The 26,598-nt window shown below is 49.9% G+C and overlaps 1 protein-coding gene and 1 long non-coding RNA gene across 2 annotated transcripts in view; one reads left to right on the top strand and one right to left on the bottom strand.

Moving 5' to 3' along the window:
* The window catches only part of CAPN11 (calpain 11), a 34,007-nt gene extending 7,409 nt beyond the window's left edge, over positions 1-26,598 (bottom strand). The window contains exons 1-22 of the mRNA XM_049092590.1: positions 26,517-26,598; positions 19,899-20,149; positions 19,454-19,523; positions 17,330-17,448; positions 16,256-16,389; positions 15,901-16,069; positions 14,073-14,156; positions 13,894-13,979; positions 13,593-13,667; positions 13,270-13,430; positions 12,950-13,128; positions 11,558-11,569; positions 11,080-11,291; positions 10,838-10,877; positions 10,671-10,739; positions 10,531-10,588; positions 10,328-10,392; positions 9,997-10,065; positions 9,500-9,578; positions 9,293-9,409; positions 8,599-8,657; positions 2,284-2,436 (exon numbers count right to left, since the gene is read on the bottom strand). Of these exons, the coding sequence (XP_048948547.1) occupies positions 2,320-2,436; positions 8,599-8,657; positions 9,293-9,409; positions 9,500-9,578; positions 9,997-10,065; positions 10,328-10,392; positions 10,531-10,588; positions 10,671-10,739; positions 10,838-10,877; positions 11,080-11,291; positions 11,558-11,569; positions 12,950-13,128; positions 13,270-13,430; positions 13,593-13,667; positions 13,894-13,979; positions 14,073-14,156; positions 15,901-16,069; positions 16,256-16,389; positions 17,330-17,448; positions 19,454-19,523; positions 19,899-20,149; positions 26,517-26,532 (2,241 nt within the window). The 5' untranslated portion in view covers positions 26,533-26,598 and the 3' untranslated portion in view covers positions 2,284-2,319. The remainder of the gene's footprint in view (positions 1-2,283; positions 2,437-8,598; positions 8,658-9,292; positions 9,410-9,499; positions 9,579-9,996; positions 10,066-10,327; positions 10,393-10,530; positions 10,589-10,670; positions 10,740-10,837; positions 10,878-11,079; positions 11,292-11,557; positions 11,570-12,949; positions 13,129-13,269; positions 13,431-13,592; positions 13,668-13,893; positions 13,980-14,072; positions 14,157-15,900; positions 16,070-16,255; positions 16,390-17,329; positions 17,449-19,453; positions 19,524-19,898; positions 20,150-26,516) is intronic.
* On the top strand, positions 8,569-11,292 carry LOC125752297 (uncharacterized). The gene is made up of 2 exons (XR_007401473.1): positions 8,569-10,466; positions 10,593-11,292. It is a non-coding gene; the product is annotated as an uncharacterized LOC125752297 (long non-coding RNA).

Here is a 26,598-nt window from a genome sequence, read left to right as displayed (position 1 = left end):
CAAGAAGAATAGCTTGAGACAATGGTTGATTTTATCTAATGTCTCGTGAAGTTTTTGTGGGTAATCTAAATATAATTGTTAAGAAAAAATAAATTGGATAGATGTAAATAAGATTAAAAATTTTTAGGTAAACTTTTAAAATAATTTCCTCATGAGGCGCCTGGCTGGCTCAGGCGGAAGAATGTGTGACTCTTAATCTCAAAGTCTTGAGTTTGAGCCCCATGTTAGGAGTAGAGATTACTTACATAATAATAATAATAATAATAATAATAATAATAATAATAAAATTTCCTCAAGTCTTTTAAACATCTTTGTCTTGTTTTTAAGTAAGCTCCACACCCAACATGGGGCTGGAACTCTCGATCCTGAGAACAAGAGTGGCATGCTCTACTGACTGAGCCAGCTACGGACCCTTTCCTCAGGTATTTTTGGTAGAAATCTTAAAGCTTGCTAAGTTAAGTGATGAGTTAAGTTAAATTCATAGACTATCCAGATCATTTCCAAATAAGATAAAATACTGAAATGTTAATTACTGAACATAGGCTTATCTTCTTTTTCTTCCTTTTGCAGAAGAACTAAAGGTAATTGCGTCTATTGGTCAACATGTTTTATACCACGTTGAGAAATTTCCTTTAAAAAAAGTGTGTTTCTAGGGGTGCCTGGGTGACACACTTGGTTGAGCATCAGATTCTTGGGTTCAGCTCCAGTTGTGATCTTGGGGTAGTGGGATTGAAACCCAAGACAGGCTCCATGCTCAGTGCAGTCTGCTTGGGACTCTCTCTGCCTTTCTCCCCTGCTTGCTCGCTCTCTTTCAAGTAAATGAATACATCTTTTAAAAATTCTTTTTAGGGCAGCCTGGGTGGCTCAGTGGTTTAGCCCCTGCCTTCGGCCCAGGGCCTGATCCTGGAGACCCAGTATCGAGTCCCACATTGGGCTCCCTGCATGGAGCCTGCTTCTCCCTCTGCCTGTCTCTGCCTCTCTCTCTCTTCCTCTGTGTCTCTCATTAATAAATAAATAAAATCTTAAAAAATAATAAAACGAGAAAAAAATTCTTTTTAAAAAGCCTGTTTCTATAACTCATAAGAAGTATTTATCAGTCTGACAATTCACAGTATGTTAATGTAGAAGACAGTTCACAATCATTTACTTATTAGGTAAGGTTCATACAGGTTAAGAATTCTAATTAATATGTGTGATTACTGCTACTAGAAATAATAATGATCATCTCTGTATGCAAGAAAAGCAGAATGCGTGCTTTCAGTAAAAGAAGTTATGAAGAGGGCAGCCCTAGTGGCTCAGCGGTTTAGCCTACCTTCAGCCCAGGGCATGATCCTGGAGACCTGGGATCGAGTCCCACATCGGGCTCCCTGCGTGGAGCCTGCTTCTTCCTCAGCCTATGTCTCTGCCTCTCTTTCTGTGTCTCTTATGAATAAATAAATAAAATCTTTTAAAAAAAGAAGTTATGAAGAAAAGTAATGCAATTTTGCAGATGGAAAATATAGTAATTTTGTCCTCAAATGAGAATATTTAAAGAGGGAAATATAGGACAAAATTTGAATGTAAAACAGAAAGAAAAAAGTGGTTTGTGGAAGATTTGTGGAAAATGAATTTTAATGTGTGATCAAACTGGTTAAGAGTAAAATGAAATTATTTAAAAATGAGTTTTAGGGGTGCCTGGTGGCTCAGTCAGTTGAGCCTCTGACTCTTGATTCTTCTCAGGTCGTGATCTCACATTTGTCAGATGCAGCTCTGCCTCCAGTTCCACGCTGAACATGGTGCCTGCTTAGGATTCTCTCTCCTTCTCCCTCTGCTCCTCCAGCCCCATGATTGTACACTCTCTCTTTCACTCTTTTTTTTTTTTTAAGATTTTATTTATTTATTCACGAGAGAGAGAGAGAGAGAGAGAGAGAGAGGCAGAGACACAGGCAGAGGGAGAAGCAGGCCCCATGCAGGGAGCCTGATGTGGGTCTCCAGGATCACGCCCTGGGCTGAAGGCGGTGCTAAACTGCTGAGCCACCTGGGCTGCCCTCTCTCTTTCACTCTTAAAAATAATAATAATAAAATAAAAAATGAGTTTTAATACCAAAAGTCCAAAATTAGAAGTTGTTTTTTCTGTCAAAAGAACAAAGTTTTCTTGAGGCACCTGACTGGTTCAGGGGAAAGAGCATGTGACTCTTGATCTCAGGGTTGTGAGTTTAACGTCTTGGAGTCATGGGTTTGAGCCCCATGTTGGATATAGAAATTATTTAAAAAAAAAGAAAAAAAGGATAGGGGACACGACACCTGGGTGGCTCAGTCAGTTAAGCGTCTGTCTTTGGCTTAGGTAGATTCCAGGATCTTGGAATGGAGCCCAGAATGGGGTTCCCTGCTCTGTAGGGAGCCTGCTTCTCCTTCTCCCTCTGCCTGCTGCTCCCCCAGCTTGTGCTCTGTCTCTCCCTGTCAAATAAACAAACACACACAATCTTTAAAAAATAAAAATAAAAAAGATAGTTTTCTAGATTATCACTCTTTTTTTCAGATTATTGATCTGTGTTTCATGAGACATTGCAAACAAAAGTTTTTCATTACCTTTAAAGTAATCTACCTAGAAACACAAAGGTTCTGTTTGCCTTTATTGCCTTGATTACAACCCCCCCAAAACACAAACCTGAATCTTTTTAATATTAAAAGAGCCAGAGTTTTTTTATAACTATTTAACTTTCTGTATTTGCCTGCAAAGTCCTGTCACTTTGATTAAATGGATAACTAAGTATTGTGAAAGTGACCTATGATTCTATTTGATCAAGTGCTTTAAAACCTTTTTGATATTTTTAATGAACTTCCCCCAAATCAAATCCTAAGTAGTCTTTTTGACCTTGAACTAACTTCAGATTATTTCAGAAGTTTCCTAGAATAACTCAAAGAATTTGTTCTCTCTCATAAAAAGGGAGATATTAAACTAATTAGGTTTATTTGCTATATTAAAATACATGGGAACGTTGTCAAATAAGTAATACTAAACCTTCTTTATATTATGTCTGTATACATGTTCCGGAAATTATGTAAAATTCCTGGAAATCTGATGTGTCCTAATATAATATCAGTGCTTGTAATTCTAATTACTGTCTTAAAATGTATGTCACAAAAATAACCAATTTCTTTGTCAATTGCATTATAATGAACTCTCATCAGATCTTTATCCAGGTCATTTTTAAGTCTTTTATCATTTATCAGTAGTTATTGCTATACTCAGATACTTTTTAAAAAGCTTCCTGCAACTGTCCTTTATCTTCAGGGAAATTTATAGAAAGGAACCTGACAAGTACACTAGAATACAGATTACTTTCAGATCATACAATTGAACTGGTTAAGAACAAAGACTGCCCTTGACTCTCCTTGAAAGGGACCAGAGCAGATCCTCCTCACTAGACAGATGGCAGTCAAACTTTACGGGCTGAAATCTTGCCTTTCGGGATCCCTGGGTGGCGCAGCGGTTTAGCGCCTGCCTTTGGCCCGGGGCGCGATCCTGGAGACCCGGGATCGAGTCCCATATCGGGCTCCTGGTGCATGGAGCCTGCTTCTCCCTCTGCCTGTGTCTCCGCCTCTCTCTCTCTCTGTGTGTGACTATCATAAATAAATAAAAATTAAAAAAAAAAATGAAATCTTGCCTTTCGGACTGCTGGATTTGTCATCCAAAATTCCTATCTGTCCATTCACAGTGCCACCGTTAGTGGAAGTGGTTTGTACCCCGACTGGGTTTGTCCTTTGTCTTAGGTGATTATCATTCTCTTGGGCCTATGAATGTTGAGGTGGCTGGGACACAGCCAGGCAATGCCTCTTAGGGTACCTCATGTGCCCTCAATTTTTTACAAGTGAAATATGACATCTCATTGACTGATTTCCCTGGATTTACATCTTCAAGCTAGAAAAGACCTACCAGGAGGCATTCACAACTCAGGATCTGCTTCCTTTGGCAGAGCCATACTTCCCTCTTTAAGAGGAAATGTAGGTATGAATATGATCAGGGGTGCCTGGGTGGCTCCCTGGGTTAAGCTTCTGACTTTGATTCAGGTCATGGTCTCTGGGTCCTGGGATAGAGCACCGCCACCCCCCCCCCCAAGTCTCCCATTGGGCTGCAGGCTCAGGCTCAGCAGGGAGTCTTTCTCCTTCTGCCTCTCCCCCTCCCCCTGCTCATGCTCTTTCTCACTCTCTCTCTCTTAAATGAATAAATAAAATCTTTTTTTTTTTAAAGATTTATTTATTCATTCATTCATTCAGAGAGAGCGAGAGAGAGGCAGAGACACAGGCAGAGGGAGAAGCAGGCTCCATGCAGGAAGCCCAATGTGGGACTCGATTCCGGGTCTCCAGGATCACACCCCGGGCTGCAGGCAGCGCTAAACCGCTGCGCCACCAGGGCTACCCAATAAATAAAATCTTAAAAAAAGAAAAAAGAATATGATCAGAAACCTCTCCTTAGCTCTTAAAGATATTGACAGAACCTGTCAGTAAGACAATAGCTGCCCAGCAAAGCTCCTTCAACTCTCCAGCCAAAGTTGTCCTTGATAATAAGCCCCTGATTATCTTTTAGTGGAGCAAAGAGGTGTCTCTGCTGTCTGTGCCAACACCACTTGCTGCACCTGGATTAACACTTTTGGGGAGGTTGACACTCAGTTGTATGAGATCACTGAGCAAGTCTGCTCAAAATGGTGACTCCTTCAGCGGGGTCTTTCTTTGACTTAGTTGATTTTGATTGGTTTGGGTCTTGGAGACCATGGCTCCGAAGTGCACTCCAGACATTGGGGATTATCCTGTTTATAATAATCACAATAATCTCCCTGGTACACTGCACTCTCTCAAAAGCTTTAAATACATCTTCGCAGCTGCTAGCCACCAAGCATGTGATCTCCTGAAGACTAGACTTGGGAGTCTAGAAAAAGAATGAAGTCAGAAAAAGAATGAAGAGGACAACTGACTTAAAAATTATGAACTTTGGGACACCTGGCTGACTCAGTCGATGGAGCATGCAACTTTTTTTTTTTTTTTTAGCATGCGACTCTGGATGTCTGGGTTGTGAGTTTGAAGCTCCACATTGTGTGTAGAGATTACTTAAAAACAGTTGTGAGGGTAGCCCCGGGGGCTTAGCGGTTTAGTGCCGCCTTCAGCCCAGGGCATGATCCTGGAGACCTGGGATCGAGTCCCGTGTCGGGCTCCCTGCATGGAGCCTGCTTCTTCCTCTGCCTGTCTCTCTCTCTCTCTCTATGTGTCTCTCTTATAAATAAATAAAATCTTGAAAACAAAAAAACAATTGTGAACCTGAAATTGTAACCTGTGTCTAATCATAGTCATAGAATGCCTTACATTCTTTAAGATTTTATTTGTTTGACAGAGAGAGAGAGTGTGTGTGTGCGTGCGCATGCATGAGCAGGGGGAGGGGCAGAGGGAGAAGCAGACTCTGCTGTATGGGGAGCCCAACGTAGGGCTGGATCTGGGGATGATTCCAGCCCGAAGACAGATGCTTGACCAACTGAGCCACTCAGGCACCCCGAATGCATTACATTTTGATCACATCTCTCAGTTAAGCTTAGAATCTAATCAAAAGGGAGATATTGCTAAAAAGAAAACCACAGCCCCCACATGGAATCACTTATGTTTCGGCCCCACATCAGCAAACCAAGACTTAACACCTAACCTACTTGTAGTTTCAATCCCCCAGGAATGTAACTTCTAACCAGTCCACCTGGAATTACCTGGGCAGCACTAGGGAATTTACACATAGACTCCTTCTGTTCCCCTTAGGAGGGAGACCCACCTGAAACAATACCCTCTTTGCTAATAATTCCTTCCCCTGCCCCCTCCTCTCTGCTTTCACAAACGTTTCTTTTTCTACAGCTGCCCAGAGCCCTTTTTTCTTTTGGCTAGGTGGTGTGCGGCCTGATGCATGAACTGTTCCATAAAGCCAATTTGATTTTTTAAATTACTCAGTTAAATTTTTGTTGTTTAACATTGCCAGTCCACAAATGTGAAAAAGGAGACTGTCAGAGAAGTAAAATAACTTGCCCAAGCCGCCCAGACAGAAGGGGGTAGCATATTGTGCTAGTGCAAGACACAAGACCCAAGTGGGACTGCCCAGGACCTCTCAAAGGCTCAAAGGACCTGCTAGTTTTCCAGCCTCTCCAAGTGATCCCTGCCCTGCCCGCCCCCCAATTCCACGGAGCCTTTCTTTGATCCTTTGAGAGCAACCTTGTGGAGAAAAGGTGGCGGAAGCAGTCTTTAAGAGGCTTCTCAAGAGAGTGTGACCTCTCAGACAGGATTTGTAGAAGGCAGAGGAAGGAAGAGGGAGGTGGCTGGTGGAGATGATTTCTGGGAAGCAGTGAGAGTGGCAGAGGAGTGAGAGGGTAGCCGACTCTGTTTAGTCTGTGGGACCACAAAGGAGGCCTGGGGCAGGGCTGGTGCAGAGAATCAGTCACTGGATCAGGGGACATTGGAATCCCAGCCCCTAACTAAGCATTAAGAGGGGTGGGTGGGTGTCATGCAAAGGGAAGGAAGCCTCTGAGCACAGCTGCAGGAGGACACTTGAAGCCAGCCATCCGGAGAGGACAAAAGTGCACATAGGCACAGGAAGGATCTAGATGCATTTAAGGTAGACAGGTCCCTAAGCTAAGGGTATTTGGAGACTGTCTCTGTCCAATAGGCTAAAAACCTTGATGCACAGGATGGGTGTCCAGGCCAGTGAGACCAGAGGGGAAGCCACAGAAAGATCTGTAAATGGATGCCTGCTCAGCAATTGAACATCTGTCTTCAGTTCAGGGTGTGATCCCAGTCCTGGGATCGAGTCCCATATCAGGCTCCCTATAAGGAGCCTGTTTCTTTCTTTCTTTCTTTCTTTCTTTCTTTCTTTCTTTCTTTCTTTCTTTCTTTCTTTCTTTCTTTCTTTTTCTTTCTTTCTTTTTTCTTTTTCTTTCTTTCTTCTTTCTTTCTCTTTCTTTCTTTCTTTCTTTCTTTCTTTCTTTCTTTCTTTCCTTCTTTCTTTTTTTTTTTTTTTTTAAGATTTTATTTATTCATGAGAGAGAGAGGGGCAGAGACACAGGCAGAGGGAGAAGCAGGCTCCATTGCAGGGAGCCCGATGCGGGACTCCATCCCAGGACCCTGGGATCATGCCCTAAGCTGAAGGCAGATGATCAACCGCTGAGCCACCCAGGCGTCCCAAGGAGCCTGCTTCTCCATCTGCCTGTGTCTCTGCCTCTCTCTGTGTATGTCTCATGAATAAATACATAAAATCTTTTTTTTAAAGAAGAAAGAAAGAAAGAAAGAAAGAAAGAAAAAAAAAAAAGAAAAGAATAGAAAAGAAAAGAAAAAAAAAAAAGAAAAGAAAAGAAGAAAGATCTGGAAGGATAGGTGATGTGCAGTTCAGGGGCCACTGCAGGTGGTTTGTGCTTCTCACTGCAGCAAGAGGCTGGGGGCTGGGATGGGGCATTGGGGAAGAGACTCCAAGGTCAGTAACTGGCAAACCATGGGTCCTTTGATCCTTTCTGTGAGGGCAGTAGTTTGGCAGGCAGCAAGTCTCTAACAATAAAAATGATTTGAATCAGAACATGTTTCAGGCAGGAAGGAACTCACCTGTGGCCACAGTCCTCAGCCCTCTTGGCCTCACACCTAGGAAGGTCAGTTCATTTCTAGGATCTGCTAACTGGTGTGGGTGTTGGATTCTTGGTCCTTGAGACACCTGCACTGCTACCTTTGGAGATCCCAGTTTGGGTGAGGGGATGAGAGAGCAGGCTGGGACCCTGTGAGCCCCAAACTTTGCTCAGTGCTCTCTCCTCCGATGCTGCTCCTTGGAAGCATACTCCCCACAGTCCCCAGGGAGGGACTGTTTTGCCTTTAGCATCCCTGGGACTGCACATAAATGTCAACAGTGCCCTCTAGTTTTTGTGACAGTCACACACTCTTCCCTGGAAGGAAGGGGGTGACGCCCCAAGAGCTACTGGGACCCCTCTTTGGTACCGGGGAGGTGATTTCCACCCCTGCCCGGATTTTCTTGGCATAGAAACATGGTGACACATTGGCCAGTGGCATGGGGTGTTTATTATAATAATGCCCCCAAATGAGGCAGAGAAGACAGGCTGGGAGGGGTGGTTAGCAGGCAGGTGTGAGCAGGAAAGTGGAGAGCCTCCACAGTCATTGGGGAAGCTATACTTAATCTTGGGTAAAATATACTCAGAGAGAGAGAGAGAGAGAGAGAGAGAGAGATGGGGAAATGCAGCTGCCAGAAGCTGGCTGGGGAAAAAGAGAAACACTTTGGGCTGGGAGGGAGGGCAATGGAGGGCCTGGGCTGGAGTAAGCATGTCACCTGGGGCCCAGGTGCCACTACCTGGAGCCCATTCTATCGGCAAAGACTGCTCAGCCGAGAGCAGTGAGGAGTCTCCCGCTCTTGGGCCAGAAGCCCCAGGGTGGTGGTGGTGGGAGCCAGGCTCTGTGGCCCCTCTATCCCCACATGATTGTCTGCAGCCACTGTGGGGAGAAGAGATCCAAGGATGGGGAGTGGGGGTGGGCAGGATGGCTGGGGGAGCAGTGGGCGGGGGCAGCCGTGAGTGGGGGTGCCAGAAGATCCTTTCCGTGTACCTGGTTCAGATTCAGGTGAATATAGCCGGTATTCTTGGGGTCCATGGATAGAAAGTATGCTGTTTTGGAGAGAAAGCAAGGGGAGGGGTTTGGGAGCTGAGTCTGGGGTCTGCAAGACCCACTCCCAAAGAGGTAGGAGGTCAGAAAAAGCATAAGAAGCTACCCCTTGCTGCTTCCCAGCTAGCCCTCAGCCCAGGACGGAATTCATGATAACAACTCATGGCCTTGCTATGAGACCTATACTGAGTGCTGTGAACTCCTGTGTTCTGTACCTCTGTCCTATGATGGCGCTACTGTTATTGCCCACATTTTATAAGATGAGAAGAGAGGTCAGAGGCACAGAGAGATAAATGACTTGCCCACGGACGCCTGGGTGGCTCAGTGGTTCAGCGTCTCTCTTTGGCTCAGGGCGTGATCCTGGGGTCCTGAGATCGAGTCCCACATTGGGCTCCCCACAGGGAGCCTGCTTCTCCCTCTACCTATGTCTCTGCCTCTCTTTGTGTCTCTCATGAATAAATAAATAAAATCTTAAAAAAAAAAAAATAAATGACTTGCTCAAGGCCCAGAGCCAACAAGTGGAGCTGGGATTTGAACCCAGATCATCTGTGCTCTTAAGAGGGGGTGGTTAGGGAGCAGGGCTCCTCATGTGCAGGTCTCTAGCCCAGGGTGGGGAGTGGGCAGATGACTGACTCACTGAACATGGCCTTCAGCCTCAGGAAACAGCTGATGAAGCTGTCAAAATCCACAATCATGTCCTCATTCGAATACCTGGCCACCAGCACCTGTGTCACCTTGTTACTCAGCTTGATGCCTGGGAGAGAGAGGAGAGCGGAGGGGGAATCTGGCCCTCTGACCACTGCTTCCCCCCGCCCTCAAACCCTCTCTTGACCCCCCTGCTAACCTGCTTTCTCAATGGCCAAGCGCATCTCATAGGAGTTCAAGCTGCCCGAGTGGTCCTCGTCACACTCTCGGAAGATGTCCTGAAGGGAGACAGGTGTGGTAGGGCTGTGTGTGTAGTGTGGTGGCTGAAATAATGCAGGGCTCTACTATAGTTAACCTACAAGGCCCACCCATGAACCCAGGTTGCCTAGTATTCCTGTATCTAATGACTGGAGGGGGCCTCTGGCAAGGGAGAGGGTTGGAAACTGAGTCAGTGGTCTCAAAGACCCACTCCCAGCTGGGGCCTTCTGTGTGAACCCTTTACACTGGCTGATGCCTGGACTATACTGGTTTCTAACTCTTTTGACTAACCAATGTCCCCACTTCAACAGATCCTGCCCTGTCCTGTGTGTGTGGTGCGTGTCTAGTCTGGGGCTCTAGCATCACCCTTACTAATCCCCATCATTCTTGAGGATCTCTCTTTTCCCTGCCATAAACTGCCCTTTCAATGTTTTTTACCGTCCATTTCTTGATTTTTTTCCACAGGATCTGGAACTCAGGAAGCCCCAGCTTGCCAGAGCCATCTTTCTGGGGAGAGGTCAAGGATGCCAGAGGAGAGAGTGAAGAGGGCCTCTTGGGGTCAGGGAAGCAGAGGGGCTCACCAAATGGGGGCCGTGAGACCAGAGGTTCCTGTGTAGTCACTAGGGTGATAGCCAGAACTGGCTTTTGCTACCTCAGAGCCTAATCCCCTCCCAGTAGGAAGGAGGGCATGGCTGGCCAGAGAGAGGTGGCCACCTGGGGGGCAGGCTTGGGAATGGGGGTGGGGGGAGAGCGCTGGACAAGAAGATACATCCATGAGGTTGACCATACAGCGGCACACGTCTAGGCCGAAGCCCTGGGTTCTGAAGTTTCTGACTGTGAGGGAAGGAAGGGACAGGAAGAGAGAAGGAGTGAGCAGAGCCTTGTAGGGCACACGGGGAGTGGTCAAGGTGAGGCACAAGCAGTAGGGGAAAGGTTTCGAGGCAGAGTTGGTGGGGGGATTGGAAGACTCACGTTTGGTGACCACTTTGTTGAGCAGCTTCTGTAACTCATACATGCCTATCTCCTTGCCCTAGGAAGGGAGAACGTAAACCCCTGCTCCCGCACGTTCATCCTGTCCACCTCCTTTGGGCACCCTGCCCTCAGCCTCTCACCTCTCCTCCTGCCACGATCTCAAACAAATGTATGAAGTCCTGATCTACGTCATTCTCAGAGAAGTGCTCCTGGAGGAAAAGCAGTGGGAAAGGGTCCCAGGCTGGAAAGTTCCTTCACACTCCCCAGATGCTTCCTCTGATTCCTCGACCCCACAGCGTCCCCTCACCTCTTGGAGTAGCTCAGCATAGTTGGCTTCGTCCAGTTCCCTGAGCAAAAAAATGAAGGAAGTCTTGGGGGTTATCCAGGATCAGGGAGATAGATTTTAGAGGGGTGGTTGTGAGGAGATCGTGTCATGTATCTGAAGCCTCAGTTTCCCTAACTTAAAACAGGGACAGAATTGGGGAGGACCAGATGACTGCTCCAGCTCTTGGGCGGGTGGCCTTGGAGCAGCGAAGCAGGGCTCCTCACCAGGACTCGCTGTGCTTCTCTGTGAAGACCCGAAGCAGGAAGTCAGCATCCTTGTGCGGCTCAAAGGTGGAGGGAATGATGACGTATTCCCCCGGAGGCAGCTGGAGATGGCTGCTCACTTCCCGTGAGTTAGTGAAGATCTCTGAGAAGCCATGGTCCTGATACTTGAGGAAGAAGTCCTTCTTGAAGTGAATATCCTGGACGTTCTGAAACTATATGCGCCTTGGAGGTGGGTACAGGGCTGGCTGGTAAAGAGACAGGGACCCCGAAGGGGAAGCCTGGCTGGGCAAGGCCCACAGGCAGGTAACTCCAGTATGATCTGCCCCAACTCCCACCCAGGGCCCCAGGGCACTGGAATCCTAACCCAGTGGCCCCCAGTGGCCCTGAGAGCCCTAGCTGAATTCCACCCTTTGCCCGTCCACATGCAGCCAGAGGTGGGGTGGTGCGTGCCCGGAATCAAGCCCCACGTCTTCTGTACCTCCTTTGGGACCTAGGAAGAGAAAAGACAGGGAGGTCAGAGCCCCAGGATGGTGAAGGGGCTCAAACCTGTTCTGCCGGTAGAGAGAGAGAGAGAGAGAGAGAGAGAGAGTGTGTGTGTGTTGGGGGATGTTAAGGGCACTGGGACACTGGTGGGGGTGGGGTGGGGCAAGGGCTCTGATAGCTAAAAGTTCTAGCATTAAAATCAATAGTCCTGAAGTTTGGGAGACGCCTGGGGGGCTCAGTGGTTTGAGCATCTGCCTTCAGCTCAGGTCCTGATTCTGGGGTCCCAGGATCGAGTCCTGCGTCGGACTCCCCACAGGGAGCCTGCTTCTCCCTCTGCCTGTGTCTCTGCCTCTCTCTGTGTGTCTCATGAATAAATAAATAAAATCTTTAAAAAATAATCCCAAAGCTGCGGGGGGGGGGGGGGGGGCAGCGGCGGGGGGAGTTGCCAAATGCAGTTTGTGCAAAGTTTGGCCGGTGGCGGCAGCAGGGAGACTTTTACCACTGCAGGTGAAGGACAAGAAACCAAATCCCAAGAGGTGAGGTAACGTGCCCAACTTCACATGCTAAAGAAGTGAATGGGATGAAAATCTAGGAAAGCATTTTCCGGAATGTGACCATTTTCCATGGAACGCTCATAGCTTGCAGGAAGACAATAGGTGATTACCGAAATTGAGCGTTGAACACAAATACTTCTGTAAAAAGGTATGTTAAACCAAGATAACTAGGCTGTTCTCCGGTAGGGATGGCCAGAACCTTTCACATGCCGATGCGCTGACAAAGCTGGGGGGTGGGGGGGGAGTAGGGCATGTGATCTCTCCCGAAGGGCCACATCTAACCTTGGAAATATCTGAGGCACGTCTGGAGTCTGTTAGCCTGGTGGGCTCACAGCCTAGGAGGAGGGTAACGATTGCGTCTCTATTTTGTCTGGTACCGAACCAGTGGAGATGGGCCTGGGGCCTGCACGCAGTCGGTGCTCCACGACTATTTGAACAAATGGTCATTTGTAGCATTTTGCAAAACACAATTTTGGAAGTGCTGCCAGGGATTTCCCCTGGCTGCTGGAGTCAGTGCTCTGTGTGGGGTATCTGGGGGAGACTCAGGGATGGTGTGGGAAGTCTCAGAGGGTCTGGGAATCAGGATGCAGCCAAGGGTGTGTGAAGTTGGGCAAGTACCTCACCTTCCTTGCGCTCATGTCCTTTCTCTTCACGGAAGGTGCAAGGTGTGTTATTATTCATGAGGCCTTTGGAAGGGTGTTGGAAGGGGTGAGGCCAGGAGAGGGAGCAAGACCAGCACGGGGGGGGGGGTGGGGGTGGGGGGGTGGGGGGTGGGGGGTGGGTGGGGGAGTGGGGGTGGGGGGTGGGGGTGGGGTTCCTGCTGGAGCACCCACCCTATAGATGACAAAGCCAATTGTCTGCAGCTGAGCTCCGTGGGGCCGTGCCCGTCGCCAGTTCTTCTGCATCAGGGCCACCAGGCAGGTGCAGATGACTTCATCGTCCTCTGGGTCGTCGTCGTAGTCGTCCTCCTCAGGGAGAGAGATCCTAAACTGGGGGTTGCTCCAGAATGTGTCTATGGAAGAAGCCGATCAGCATGGCTCTGCCCTTCCTGGGCTGGGTGGGCTTCCCAGCCCCATGCCTGTCTCCTCAACAGGGCCGGGTGGGATCTGCTGGGTCCCTGAGCCCCCGGTGGGCCCCCAATCCCCTCACCCACCAAGATGGTTCCTGCAGCCCCCCGCTGTGCTGCCCCGCCTCCAGCTGCCCTCATAGAAGGTGGTGTGCCAGTAGCTCTTGTAGTCTCCAGAGAGTGCATCCGGCGTCAGGTTGCAGATCTCCAGGAGGGTGAAGTTGCCCAGGAAGTCTTGGTAGGACATCCTGTGTGGAGGGGGTGAAGGCTCGAGCCTGCAGCATCCCCAAGCCCCTAAGCTACCCCCCCCCCCCGCCCCCGGCCTCCCCATTGAAGGCACAGGTGGCAGGGTGGCAGAGGACATGAAGGGACAGGGCATGGGTGCAGAAGGAAGCCCACCCTGTACTGACCAGAACTCCCCATCCTCCTTCCTGTTCAGTAGCTGCCTCCGGGTGTCCAGGGCCACCTTGTCCCATTCGGAGGCGCTGGAGCAGAGACAGGCAGTGGAGGGAGGGGCTGGCTCAGGAGGCATTTTGGAACCCCCCCACCCATGGGATTCCCTCATCCCTGATTGGCTGCCTCTGGGGGAGTGGGCCTGAGTTAGATAGGGAACCTAGTGGGGGAGGGGCTGGCCCTGGTCCACCTGCCAGCCTAGGTAGGCCTGCTGGGTGCTCTGCCCCTCACCTGAGAGTGCTGGTCAGGGCCACTCACTTGTCACTCCAGGCTCCATTCCACTCGACCCGGCCCCAGGGGTTCCGGACCCGAATCAGTGTTTCTGTCCTGCCCTGGTACCAGACCTGGTGGGAGGGGTGCGGCAACAGGTCAGGGGGGCAGGAGGGATTCTCTTCCTCCTCCGGTGGCTCAGGTGTGGGCACGGTTGGCAGACTCACCTCCTGGAGGTCGGTCACGGAGTAAGCATGCCCTCTTACCAGCATCTTTTGAGTCATGGTCTCCAACTCACTCTCGCTGACGATCTACAGAACAGAGAGGGAGGAAACAAATTCAGATGTGAGTAGGCCCGGGTTCAGTGTTTTTACTGGTATTTGCAAATAATTGCAGATTACCATGCAGTTGTAAGAAATAATCCTGGGAGGGGCACCCAGCTGGCTCAGCAGTTTAGGGCCACCTTCAGTCCAGGGCCTGACCCTGGAGACGGGGGATCGAGTCCCCCATCAGGCTCCTTGCATGGAGCCTGCTTCTCCCTCTGCCTGTGTCTCTGCCTTTCTCTCTGTGTGTCTCTCATGAATAAATAAATAAAATCTTTTAAAAAAAGAGACACACAGAGAGAGAGAGAGACAGAGGGAGAAGCAGGTTCCATGCAGGGAGCCCGATGGGGGACTCGATCCCGGGTCTCCAGGACCAGGCCCTGGGCTGAAGGTGGCACTAAACCGCTGAGCCACAGGGGCTGCCCTCTCTCTGTGTCTCTTATGAATAAATAAATAAAATCTTTTTAAAAAAAGAAAGAGAGAGAGTGTGTGTGAGTGAGCGCTCATGTGCCTGTGAACAGGGGTAGGGGGACAGAGGGAGAGAAGCTTCAGGCAAATCTCTTCCCCTTGCCAAGCGTGCAGCCTGAGGTAGGTGGGATCCACCTGAGCTGAAATCAAGAGTCAGATATTCAACCAACCAGGCCACACCATGCCTCTGCTCCCTACTTTTAAAAATTTTTGTCATTTTGGGGCACCTGGCTGGTTCAGTTGGTAGAGTGTGCAAGTCTTGATCCTGAAGTTGTGAGATCTAACCCATGTTGGGTGCAGAGATTACTTAAAAGTAAAACTTCAAGGGGCATCAGGGTGGCACAGTGGTTGAGCATCTGCCTTCAGCTCGGGTCATAATCCTGGAGTCCTAGGTCATGATCCTGGGGTCCTGGGATCAAGTCCTGCATTGGGCTCCCTATAGGGAGCCTGCTTCTCCCTCCACTCTGACTCCACCCCCTACCTGCACTCTGTGTCTCTAAAAAAATAACAACAAAATAAAATCTTAAAAATTGTCATTTCAAGATTGTCACGGAAATGGAATCATACAGTAATGGAGCTCTCTTGGCTTTTTTCATTTAGCATAATTCCCTTGGGACTCATCCAAGTAGTTGAATGTATCAATAGTTCACTTCCTTTTATTGCTGAGTCATGTTCCATGGCATATGTGCACCACAGTATAACGATTCACTCCTTGAAGGACACCTAGATTGCTCCCAGTTTCTGGCTACGATGAATAAGGCCGCTGTGAACACTTGTGTGCGGGCTTTTGTGTGGACATAAATCTTCATTTCTCTGGGATAGAAGCCCAAGAATGAATTGCACGGTCATACAGTTGCACTCTGGGTTTATTTATTTATTCAAATAAATATTTGCTGGGCGTCTATTGCATGCTAAGCAGCACCCTAAGTCCCGGGGTTTCCAGCAGTGGATGAGCCAAGTCACCACCCTCAAACTGTGAAACAGGGGAAAACGGGCTGTGAATAACGACGTTGATAAATAAGACCATTTCAGATCATGGTAAATGTTGAGGGGAAAATAAAAACAAAGTAGAGAGCAAATGATGTTAAGAGCAGCTGGTTTACATTGGGAGGCAGTGAAGAGAAGCCTGAGGAAAGGGCATTTGAATTGAGATTGAATGAGAAGGAGCTAGTCATGCAGGGATCTGGGCAAAGAACCTTCTAGGAGAAAGCAACAGCAGGTACAAAGGCCAGGAACAGGAACAAATATAACAAATATAACTTACTTCGATGGAGCAGCCCATGAGGGAGGATCGCTCTACGGCCTTCCTAAGCATCCTCAACAGGTTCCGAGGGGGCTTCTGGAGTTGGATGGTATAGGTTACACCTCCGGTGAAGTCCTCAAAGCCCTCCACTGTACTGCCCCCCGATAGTGCTTCATAGGACCCATTCAGCCTGCAGGCACAGAGAGGGCACTTTTGTGCTCCGGGATAGAGGTGTCAGCTAGGACATGGGAGGGTGTGGCAAGGGAAGAAAGGGATGCCCTGACCTCCCTCTGCTTTTTCCCCTGATTCCAGCTGCCCCCATAGCTGCCAGCTGTCAGGACAGGCTTGGAGGCAAGCCCAGGCTCGGGGCACTCACTTGGCATATGCCTTCTCTAGCAGGGCACTCCAGAACTCAGTGCGCTCAGCTGAATGCACGAACACCAGCTTGCCGTTCTTTGTGGGCAACCGGTCATCCACCACCACGTCCACCCACTGCCCAAACTGCCAAAACTGTGGGCAGCAAGGTGGACCTCAGTGGGGCTTAGGGCAACTGTCTGCCCCACGCCTTCCTCCAAGGACATGCATGAATACATGTACATGCTCCCCACCCCCTGCCCCCTCACCCCCCTTCACCCCCACAGCCCCACACACTCCTCGTATAAGAACTATGTTCCATGAGCACCTCCTGGTGGCCAGGATCAGTGACGTGCCAGTGTCAGAGAGCCCACTCCCCAGAATGGCTCAATAGCGAGGGAAAGGCAATGAAAAGCCTGAACCACTCCCCCTGCTTCATCTCCAGTTTCTGCCAGGGCCCCCAGAAAGACACCACCCACATTTTGACCTTGGCTGAACTTTCAGGATTTCTGAGGTTTTACAAGCTCTTTTGATTCTCAGAAATATTTTGATGTGGGGAATTTGTCCACATGTTGCTAAATTTAAAGAGTAGATTACATAAATTATGTGACCGTGACTCCCAATGTCACTGTCTCTCTCTTTCTCTCTCTCTCTCTCTCTCTCTCTCTCTCACACACACACACACACACACACCACACACACACACACGTTTCCACCAAGAGAAGGAGGGAGAGAAAGAGAGAAGCTGGAGAAGGAGAGCTGCAAACTGATAACAATGATTTTCTTTTTGGGCTTTAAAAAATTAGCCAAATGATTTCTTTAGTGAGCAGATATATCTCTGATAATTACACAAAAACCCACCCTAATAAATGTCATTTTTCAAAAAGAAAAGAAAAAAGGTAACTTTATTTTTATTTTTTTTAAAGGTAACTTTAAAGCATAAATAATTCTTCCTCTTCCTCCCTCCCCTCTTTTTCTCTGTCACTCTGTCTCTGTCTCTGTCTCTCTCTCTCTCTCTCTCTCACACACACACACACACACACACACACACACACACACGCCACCAAATAACTTGGGCTTGCAAATCATCCTTCACCTGAAAATGGAAAATGCCAGCATAGTTTTTCCTGAAGCTCTGCCCCTTGGGTACCACACGGTGCAGCAGTTTGGGGCATGTGGTAAGGGAGCCAATGGCAGCCAGCAGCCAGCAGTCCCCTGGAAAGACAGGAAGGGGGTTGCCTCTCCCTCCCTCCTCTAGGTGAGTATGGGTCCCAGAATCCAAGCCTTAAAGGAGCAGGACTGGCTCTGTGGCCCCTCCCCCACAGAGACGCACCTCCCTTGGCCCTCCCGCTAAGAAATGTTCTGGAAGGAATCTAGTAGGGAGAGACAGGGCTGAAGGAACAGCCTCTAGGGGATGATCCTCTTTACCTTTTCTATTAGGTAAGAGAGTCACAAATTAGAGCCCGATGCTTTGGGTTTTGGATTTGGGGAGGAGGTATTTGGCCTTTGTCTTGCTCCCTACCCTTAGATCTGCTTCTTTGGGGAGACAGCTAGTTTTCACCCATCCCTTGAACAAATCCAGTTACCTTCTCCCACTCCCCCTGCCTTCTACTTCTACTCCATGATTACATTGGTGTAGCAATCAAAACATCTCTCCCTGATGTCACCCACATAATACTGAAGCCCCAAGGGGCTTAGTCTGTACCCCAGCTGGGTCCCTGGGGCTAGGCATTGATGGGGGCATAGGGGCAGTATCCCTAGGCTAAGGTCATCCATTGTGATCTCTCTCCTGGGTATCTTGGATCTCACTAGGGGGGCTGTGGGCAGGGTGGTACCCGGAGTGAGATCCTGGGGCTGGGCTGCGGCTGAGGTCACTAGGAAAGCTCCTGTGGCTACCTCTTGGCACCCGGGGGGCCCTTTGGGAGTGGCAGAGGGTGGAGAAGGAAGGTTAAGGACACTCCAATCCTCCATTGCAAAAAGGACACCTAAATAGGAAGAAGCCAGTTCTCCTCCCGCAACTCCATGAGCCACAGTGGCAGACATGGGGCCTGAGGTCACCTGGGCTTCTGCCCTGCCCACAACCTGCCCTTTTCTCTGCCACAAATATGATAGAATCATCCCCAGAGAAAGCCCACCCTGCTCCTATTCCTGAAAATACAATGAAGGCTTTGGAGGAACCCCTCCTTAGGAAGGAAGCTATCCCTTGGGGCTGTCACAGGAGCCCGTGGGAGAGTGGGCTGGGGAGCCTAGTGCTTCTCTATCTGATATGTCAGACTGAGGAAGTTCTGGCACCTGCAGTGGCTTAAAAATATGTCCACAAGCTCTTTGACAATCCTCCCCTCAGGAGGGGGAGCCTAATTCCCTCCCCTTGGGTTTGGGCCAGATTTGGAGCTTGCTTCTAACAAATGGAATATGGCGGTGGTGACTGTGTATGTTCTCCTGATACTAGGTGGTAAAAGACACTGTGGTTTCCAGGGAAACCGACTACCATGTTGTTTGGACACTCAAGTGGTCCCACAGGGAAGCCTATGTGGCAGGGAACTGAGGCCTCCTGGCCCGTGAGTGCGCCATCTTGGAAGCAGATCCTCCAGCTCCTGTGAAACCTTCAGATGAACACAGCTCTGCCTCACATCTTGACTCCAGTGTCATGAGACACTCTGAGCCAAACCCACCCAGATGTGCTTCTTACGAATTACTGACCCACAGGAATGGAGATTGATAGATGTTTGTCATTGCTTTAAATCACTGAGTCTTGGGGGAAATTTATTGTGTAGCAACGGGTAGCTACTATGCCGCCTGGCTTACACCCAGACCCAGATAGCACAGGATGGGCTGGAATCACATTGGGGTAGGGCATGGGGTGAACAGACCTGACAGTCTCACTACCTTCTCCTCAGAAGGGGAGGGGCAGGGGAAGAGAAGAGATCATCCGAACCTAGCTCCCCAGCCTTAAAAGATATTCTGGCACTCCCCCTGCCTCAGCCTTCTTCCTCAATTCACCCCCTCCCTCCACACAAGCTTTCTTTTCTTTTTAAATTTTTTTTATTTATTCCAGAGAGAGAGAGAGAGAGAGAGAGAGAGAGTGAGCGCACAAGCAGGGGGAATGGCAGGCAGAAAGAGAAGTAGGCTCCCCACTGAGGGAATCCCTGAGCCGAAGGCCCATGCTTAACTGACTGAGCCACCCAGGCGCCCCACACCAGTTTTCCAGCTCCCCACTCACCAAGGACGCCTTGGCAGATGTCTGTTGGACTGAATCCGTTCACAATGAAGTGAGGACTGCTTGTGATTTGCTGCAGTGGAGGAATAAAGATTTTAGGGGGCCCAGGACATCCCCCTCCCGACCTCCCTCTCACCATTTCTGGGGAAACCATTTCACATCCAGGTTCTAGGGGAAAACATGGCAGGGGAGGGGAAGGTCACCGGACCGGCCTGGCTTGGTTGTAGGATGTGATAGCAAAGGTCAGTGAGGGACTTTACCAGGAGTTATCTGAGAGGTTTTTGCTTAAGCATGTCCAGAACTGTCCCCAGCCCTGATGGAGGTGGAGCCTGGCAGAGGGTCAGGATGGGGGGCCGGGGGAATTGGAGATTGCAAAGTGACTAGGACATCATTACAAACAGCCCTCCCGCTCCCCCAGTGAGCCCATGCCTCCCCTCCCAGTACCCACACCGGGCCGCTGCCAGCAGATGTTCTGCACGTTTCTGGAGTTGGGGCCCAGATCCTTGAAGCCCAGGGAACTGGGTTCAGCAGGGAAAAAGGAGTCTTCGAACAGTTCTCCTTTCCTCAGACAGGCTGCTTGCAGGTCTTCAAAGTTCTGGTTATTGTAGTTCTGGGCGTTGTGGTGTTGGCCCAAGCCCTTGGCTTTGAGTCGGCTGTGACTTATGTGAGCCGCCATTCCCTGATCCGCAAAAAAGGCCTCTGCTCAAGAATGAAAAGACAAATAACCCAATTAAAAAAATGGACAAGGGATCAGGATAGATTATTTTTTTTCTGAAGAAGATCTACAAATGACCAATAATCACACACACACAAAAAAACGCTCAACACCAGTAGTCACCAGGCAAATGCAAATCAAGGCCACAATGATCCACCACTTTGCACCCACAGTGTTGACACACCCACGTGTCATCGGGGATGTGGAAAAATTGGAACCTTCATCCATTGCTGGTAGGAGTATAAAAGAATGCAGCCACTTTGTAAAACAGCCTGGCCGGTTAAACATAGAATGGTCACCATATGATCCAGCAGTTCCACCTCTAGGTATAAACCCAAGAGAAAGGAAAACGTATGTCCACATAAAAAACTTGTACATAAATGTTCACTGTATTATTTACAATAGCCAGAAAGTGGGAAGAAACCCCAAGTGTCCATTGGCTGACAAATAATAGACCAATACGACAAGAAACACACATACAGTGGAATACCATTCATAGAAGAATATTCAAAAAGAAATAAGGTACTGGGGCACCTGGGTGGCTTAGTCAGTTTAATGTCTGACTCTTAATTTTAGCTCAGCTCATGATCTTAGGGTCGTGGGATTGAGCCTCACATCAGGCTCTGTGCCAAACGTGGAGGCTGCTTGAGATTCTTTCTCCTTTTCCCTCTGCTGCTCTCCCTGCTTGCTCATGCTTTCTCTCTCAAAAAAACAAAAACAAAAACAAAAACAAAAAAAAAACAAAAAACAAAAAAACAAAAAAAAAGAGAGAGAGAGAGAGAGACATCTGGGTGGTTCAATGGTTGAGTGTCTGCCTTTGGCCCAGGTCATGATCCTAGAGTCCCTGGATCAAGTCCTGTGCCCTCTTCTCCCTCTGCCTATGTCTCTACCTCTTAAGATCTTTTCTTTTTTTTAAATAGATTTTATTTATTTTTTCATGAGAGACACACAGAGAGAGGCAGACACAGGCAGAGGGAGAAACAGGCTCCTCACAGGGAACCCGATGTGGGACTTGATACCCAGACCTGGGATCATGCCCTGAGCTGAAGGCTCAGCCGCTGAGCCACCCAGGCATCCCATACTTCTTAAGATTTAAATAGATGAAATCTTAGAAAGAAAGAAAGAAAGAAAGAAAGAAAGAAAGAAAGAAAGAAAGAAAGAAAGAAAGAGAAAGAAAGAAAGAAAGAAAGAAAGAAAGAAAGAAAGAAGAAAGAAAGAAAGAAAGAAAGAAAGAAAGAAAGAAAGAAAGAAAGAAAGAAAGAAAGAAACACAGTACTGATCTACCCTACAATATGGATGAACCTCAGAAACATGATGCTGGGTGACAGAAGGCAGTCACAAAGGACCGCATATTGCATGATTCCATTTATATAAAATGCCCCAAATAGGCCAGTCTATATAGAGACAGAGAGTAGTAGAAGGATGTGGTCTGAGTTAAACAGAGCCCAGTTGGTGCCGCGGTGTGGGAGGAATCCAGAGTGAGGAAAAGAAGGGGCAGTTACAGGGAGGGGCAGGAGAGTTCTAGGCTGTCTAGAGGGGGGAACCAGATTGAGCCCACAGAGGGCTAAGTTCAGCAGAGGCAAGAGCAAGGTGGGTGGCCCAGGAAATCGTCATACCTCCAGCTGACAGACCAGGAGATTTATAATAGCAAAGCTAAGAGTCTTGTTGAGTGTCTGCTCTGTGCCAGGCACACCAACCTCCAGAAAGATCTCAGCAATATCCTCAATTACTGGAAGAGGAAGCAGGGACTTGGAGGTCAAGGAGCATGCCCAAGGTTACAGAGTGAGGGTTGGGCATGGGACAGTCTGACTGCAGCCTTCAGACAAGGCCTGTGACCTTTCCCTGACACTCCCTTCTGAGGAAGGTGCCTCTTCTCAGCAGGAAGTCCTGTGCAACTAGGGCCATCTTCCCATTTTCATCAACAAAAGGGGATCATGGGCCATTTGTGGCTAAACTTCTCTGATGCCCCTTGACTCCTCCCACTAAGGAACCCACTCTTTCGTCTCACATCAGTGTCCCCTTGGGACTTCCCTAGATCCAGTAACGCCCCTGTGATCTCCCCTTATTAGCCTGACAAACCCAAACTAGGCTACCACCAAGAGGCCTAGCGCCTTTGAGCACAGGCAGCTTTCTCAGCTGCCCCAGACTGCTCCTGCCTCTGTGCCTCTATCTGGAATCACTTCTGCTCTCACGCACCTACCTTGCTCACTGGGCAAGTCCTGCTCAGCCTTGCAGGACTGGCTCAATGCCACCTCCTTGGTGAAGCCCTTCCCTAATGTGTCCATGAAGAGTTTGAGGCCACCTTCGTGTCCAGCACTTTCTTTTGTTGGGACACCCATCACTGCCTGCTGGGTCTGAGTTGGCTTGTCTGTGAGCTCCCAAGGGTGGAGATGGGGGATCCTCTGTCCACCTCTGGGTTCCCTGTCTCAAATGGCATCTGGCCCCAGCAGGGGCTCAGAAATGCTTTCAGTGGATGGATAAATGAGTGAAGGGTTGGGTGGGATGCCTTGCATTGCACTGTAGTGATTCCTCATCTATGTTTGCAAATCTATGTTTTTTCTCTCCTGCCCTGCCCCTCAACTCCCTGTCCCACTCTGGGCCCCAATGGACTATATATGTTTTACTTATTATTTGTCTCCCTTACCAGAATGAAACCTAGTGAAGGCAGGGGTTTTGTTTTCTGCTGCATTGAGCACATAGTAGGTGCACAATAGATGTTTTGAATGATGTTCCCCAGTGCTCCTAGAAGGGAAAAGGGTCATGCATCTTAGTTTCTCCCCATGAAGGGATGGATGGGCATGTGGCTCATCTCTGGGACCCTCCATTCCACTCGGGAGGGTCTCCCTGGAGGGCCCACTCTAGAGCAGGTGTCTGGTAAATGGTGGGATGTGCAGATTCCAACCCAGCACTGTCCATAGGCCATGCCTGCCTGGGCTGGGGACCAGAAAGAGCTCGCCTCAACCCAGGGACGCCCAAGCGTTGGTGCAGGCCACAAGCAAAGGCCTTGGGGCCACCGCATAAAGGCTTCTCTGGTGTCCCCTTAGGGTTTCTGGGACTTAAAGCCTCCTGGCCCCTGCTGAGAGAAGTTCATCGGCCTTAAGGATTAGGGTGAGTTTGCTGGACAGACTTGGGATCCTGTCCTTTTGCTTCTTCCACGGAGCCTATGGTTTGTGATGAGAAGACATAAGGAATCTCTCCCAGTGGTAAAAGGGACTCGCACTCACAGAGCAGTTATAAAAATACTAGTTAACCGTGTTTGAGGACTCAGTACGTGCCTGGCTCTAAGTGTATTACATGCATTAACTCAGGGAATCCTTACAGCAACAACACTATCGACTAGGTTTATTATTGTTACGTCTCCCGGCTACAGAGGGAAGAACCAAGGCCCAGAGAGGTTGGGCTTCAAGGCTGCACACCTGGTGGGCAACAGAGTCAGGCAGGGTCACACCTGGACAGGCTGGTCCAGGCTCCTACCCATCACTTCCCGCTTTGCTAGGAGGGACCCACAGAGCAGGGGAGAGGCCGTGCTGGAAAAGATGAATGGTCCAGCCCTTCCTCCGTTTTGCTACAGCCTCCAGGTGGTCTTTGTTAAGTCACTTCCCCTCCCCTGGGTGAGGGGAAGTGAGGATGGAGAAGGTGTTGGAAGAGAGGTCAGGAAGGCAGCGGATTCCTCCTTAGCAGAGCTGGCGCCCTGGGCTGCAGCACCGAACCAGGGTGGGTAGCTGTCTAACCATGGGCACGTGGCTTTATGTCGCTGAGCCTTGGCTTCCTCATCTGTATAAAGAGGCTGCTATCTCCCCCTTTTCCAGATTAAGTGATGCAACATACATGAATTGGCATCCAGTCGGTGCTCAGGAAATCTTGGTTACCTTTTCCCCTCCTACCTGGCTGGGTAACTAGTTATGTATGGAGTTCCTACTAGAATCACATAGCAGTCCTCTTCTTGGGACTCAGTGATCATAAGGATGCAGCAACATGTTGGGATCATCTGTGTGCCTATCTGGGTCTGAGCTCCTTAGAGCAAACTGTAACTCATCTCAGCCACCTTTGTGGAGCATTTATTCAGAGGTGAACACTGTCTGCAGGGAGCCCTGACAAGACCCTCCCCAGACTATCCCTCTTCGGGTTTAGCTTCATGGGCCACAGAGGCAGGGGGAAGGGCCCAGGAAGGAGGCCACCCAGACTGGGTGGGATAATTGGGAGGTTCTTGTGGGGGTGTAGGGGGGGTGACTGCCTCCTTTTTCCTCCTCAGTGCTCACTCCACTCTCAGGAGGATAGGGTGCACCCAGGAGTTCCTGGTTCTGGAATAGTCAGGGTTGGGGGCAGGGAGGATGGTGTGTGCCGCTGGAATCTGGGGATTCTTTCCTTTCCTCTCCCTCTCCCCCCACCCTCTCTCTTCCCACCCAAGCTCCCTGGCTTTCTCTTGGAGATGATAGAGGAGCTCCTTCCCACTCCCTCAGGTCAGGGGAAAATGAATAAAGGGGTGTGTCTCGGCAGCAGGGGAATAAGTGGGTTATCTCTTTGCTCAAAGGGCAGGGGAAAGACTTGGAGGGAGGCCTGTGGGGGCAAACCTTGGAGCCCCCTTCAGGTGAGGAGGGTCCAGAGAGACAGGCTGCAGAACATCTCCGAGGAGGGGTGAGAATCAGAACTGGTCTTGTTTCACCACTTGGTCCTTACTCTGTGTCACCAGCAGGTCAGGAATGCCTGTCCCATGTGACCTAGGCCTGCCCCAGGGCTCACCCAGAGGTGCTAGTGTTAGGGATCCTCAATGTGGGAGATCACGTCTCCAGGGAACAATGGGCAGTGTCTAGAGACATTTTGGGTTGTTGTAACTGGGGAACATGGAGGGGCTGCTGGCATCCAGTGGGTAGAGGCCAGCGATGCTGCTAAACATCGAGACAGCCCCATGACAAACAGTCTGTCCAACCCGAATGTCAAGTGTCCAAGTTGAGAGATACCTGCGGTAAGTGAGGGTCCCAGGAGCACCCACAAAGTGAGGCCAATCGCTCTATGCCCTCCCACCACGGGGTCACCTTAGGGAGGCCTCTGACTTGGCTGCCTCTGGGAGCGACTCCGCCGGCCTGCCCTGGGGGTCTGGAAGGACCACAGGAGGGGGCCGTGTCCAAGAAAGCTGCAGAACATCAGAGGGCAGACCGAGGCTGTGAAGGTTAAATGTCCTTAGCCCTCTTGCAGCCCGCCGTCCCCTGGCCACCACCCAGCCTGAGGAGTCACTTCTCACTGTCCTGCCTCCAAACCCTGCCTGACATCTTGCACACCCAGCCTGCGAAGTCTGAGCAAATTACTCAGCTGGTTGGCAGGGGGACTTCACACACACACACACACACACACACACACACACACACACACTCCACCACAGCTATCACCAAAAGAATCTCCAGAGCAGGTGACAGACCTGAGCCTGTCAGGTGGGCTAGAGGCAAGGGCAAGCTGAGACAGACAAGGCTGGCTGTGGAAAGGACAGGCAGGTGGCCAGACAACACAGTAAAATGAGGCACGAAGGGCTAGGAAGCTCTCTGGCCCAGGCGTGTATCTGGTCTCCTCTACAGATGGGGAGTCATCCCTGAGGGTGGGGGCTGCAGCTCCCCCCCAGATGGAGGCCTGTAGATTTGTGGACAGCTGAGTTTCCAAGGCTGGCAGGAGACAATGTCGTTGCCTGGACTTCTCAGGGAACTTCTGAAGAGCCAGGACTGGGTTTAGTCCTCTCTTAGGCCTAGGCCTACACTTCCAGGGCCCAGGCAGATGGTGAGGGCCCGAGAAGCCAGGATCGGGGGTGCCCCTTATAGCTGAAGCCAGCTGCCCTCCTAGGCTGGGTGAGAGGTGCAGGGCTGAGGCCTTCTGCTGGCTGGAACTGGCTGCTCCCCTCCACTTAGCTCCCACTCCACAGAACTCCCGTCTCCCAGTGCTGCCTCTCTCAGGCCTGGAGGTCAGGTCCCAGGCCTGCATACAGAGTCCCATTCCTGTGGCTCTCTTAGGGTCTGGTCTCTTTGGACCAACAGGCTGGCTTTTCTGGGCTGGAGAGAGATTCCCTCTGTTCCCTGAGTTTTATTTCTCTAGTGGCCGCTCTGGCTTCACACAGGCCTTTCTCCCAGGCAGCTATGATAGTGGGGTGACTGGTCCCTCTCCTCTCCCCGACTCCAACCTCTCAGTGGAGACAGGGGGAAGGGCTCCTGTGAGTCTGGCCATCAGCGGACCATCTGAGGAAGAGGCCCATCTGCTCCTAGGGGGCATCCAGTCTGATGGAGGAGTCACCCTCCAGGGGACACAGCCCCTTCCCTGAGGGGAGGCCCTGGTCTGCAGAGGTACAGTAGTATAAGGCCCATCTGCGCCTACCTGGGGAGTACAGCATGTTGGTGGCTAGCGTGGTGCTTGACAGTTGAAGGTTCTGGCAGGGAGGGGGAGGAGAACCCCCACC

This window comes from Canis lupus, chromosome 12 (genome assembly GCF_003254725.2).
Source record: "Canis lupus dingo isolate Sandy chromosome 12, ASM325472v2, whole genome shotgun sequence".
Taxonomy (NCBI): Eukaryota; Metazoa; Chordata; class Mammalia; order Carnivora; family Canidae; genus Canis; species Canis lupus.
The sequence above is the reverse complement of the archived record's forward strand: the minus strand, read 5'-3'. Positions and strand labels throughout refer to the sequence as shown.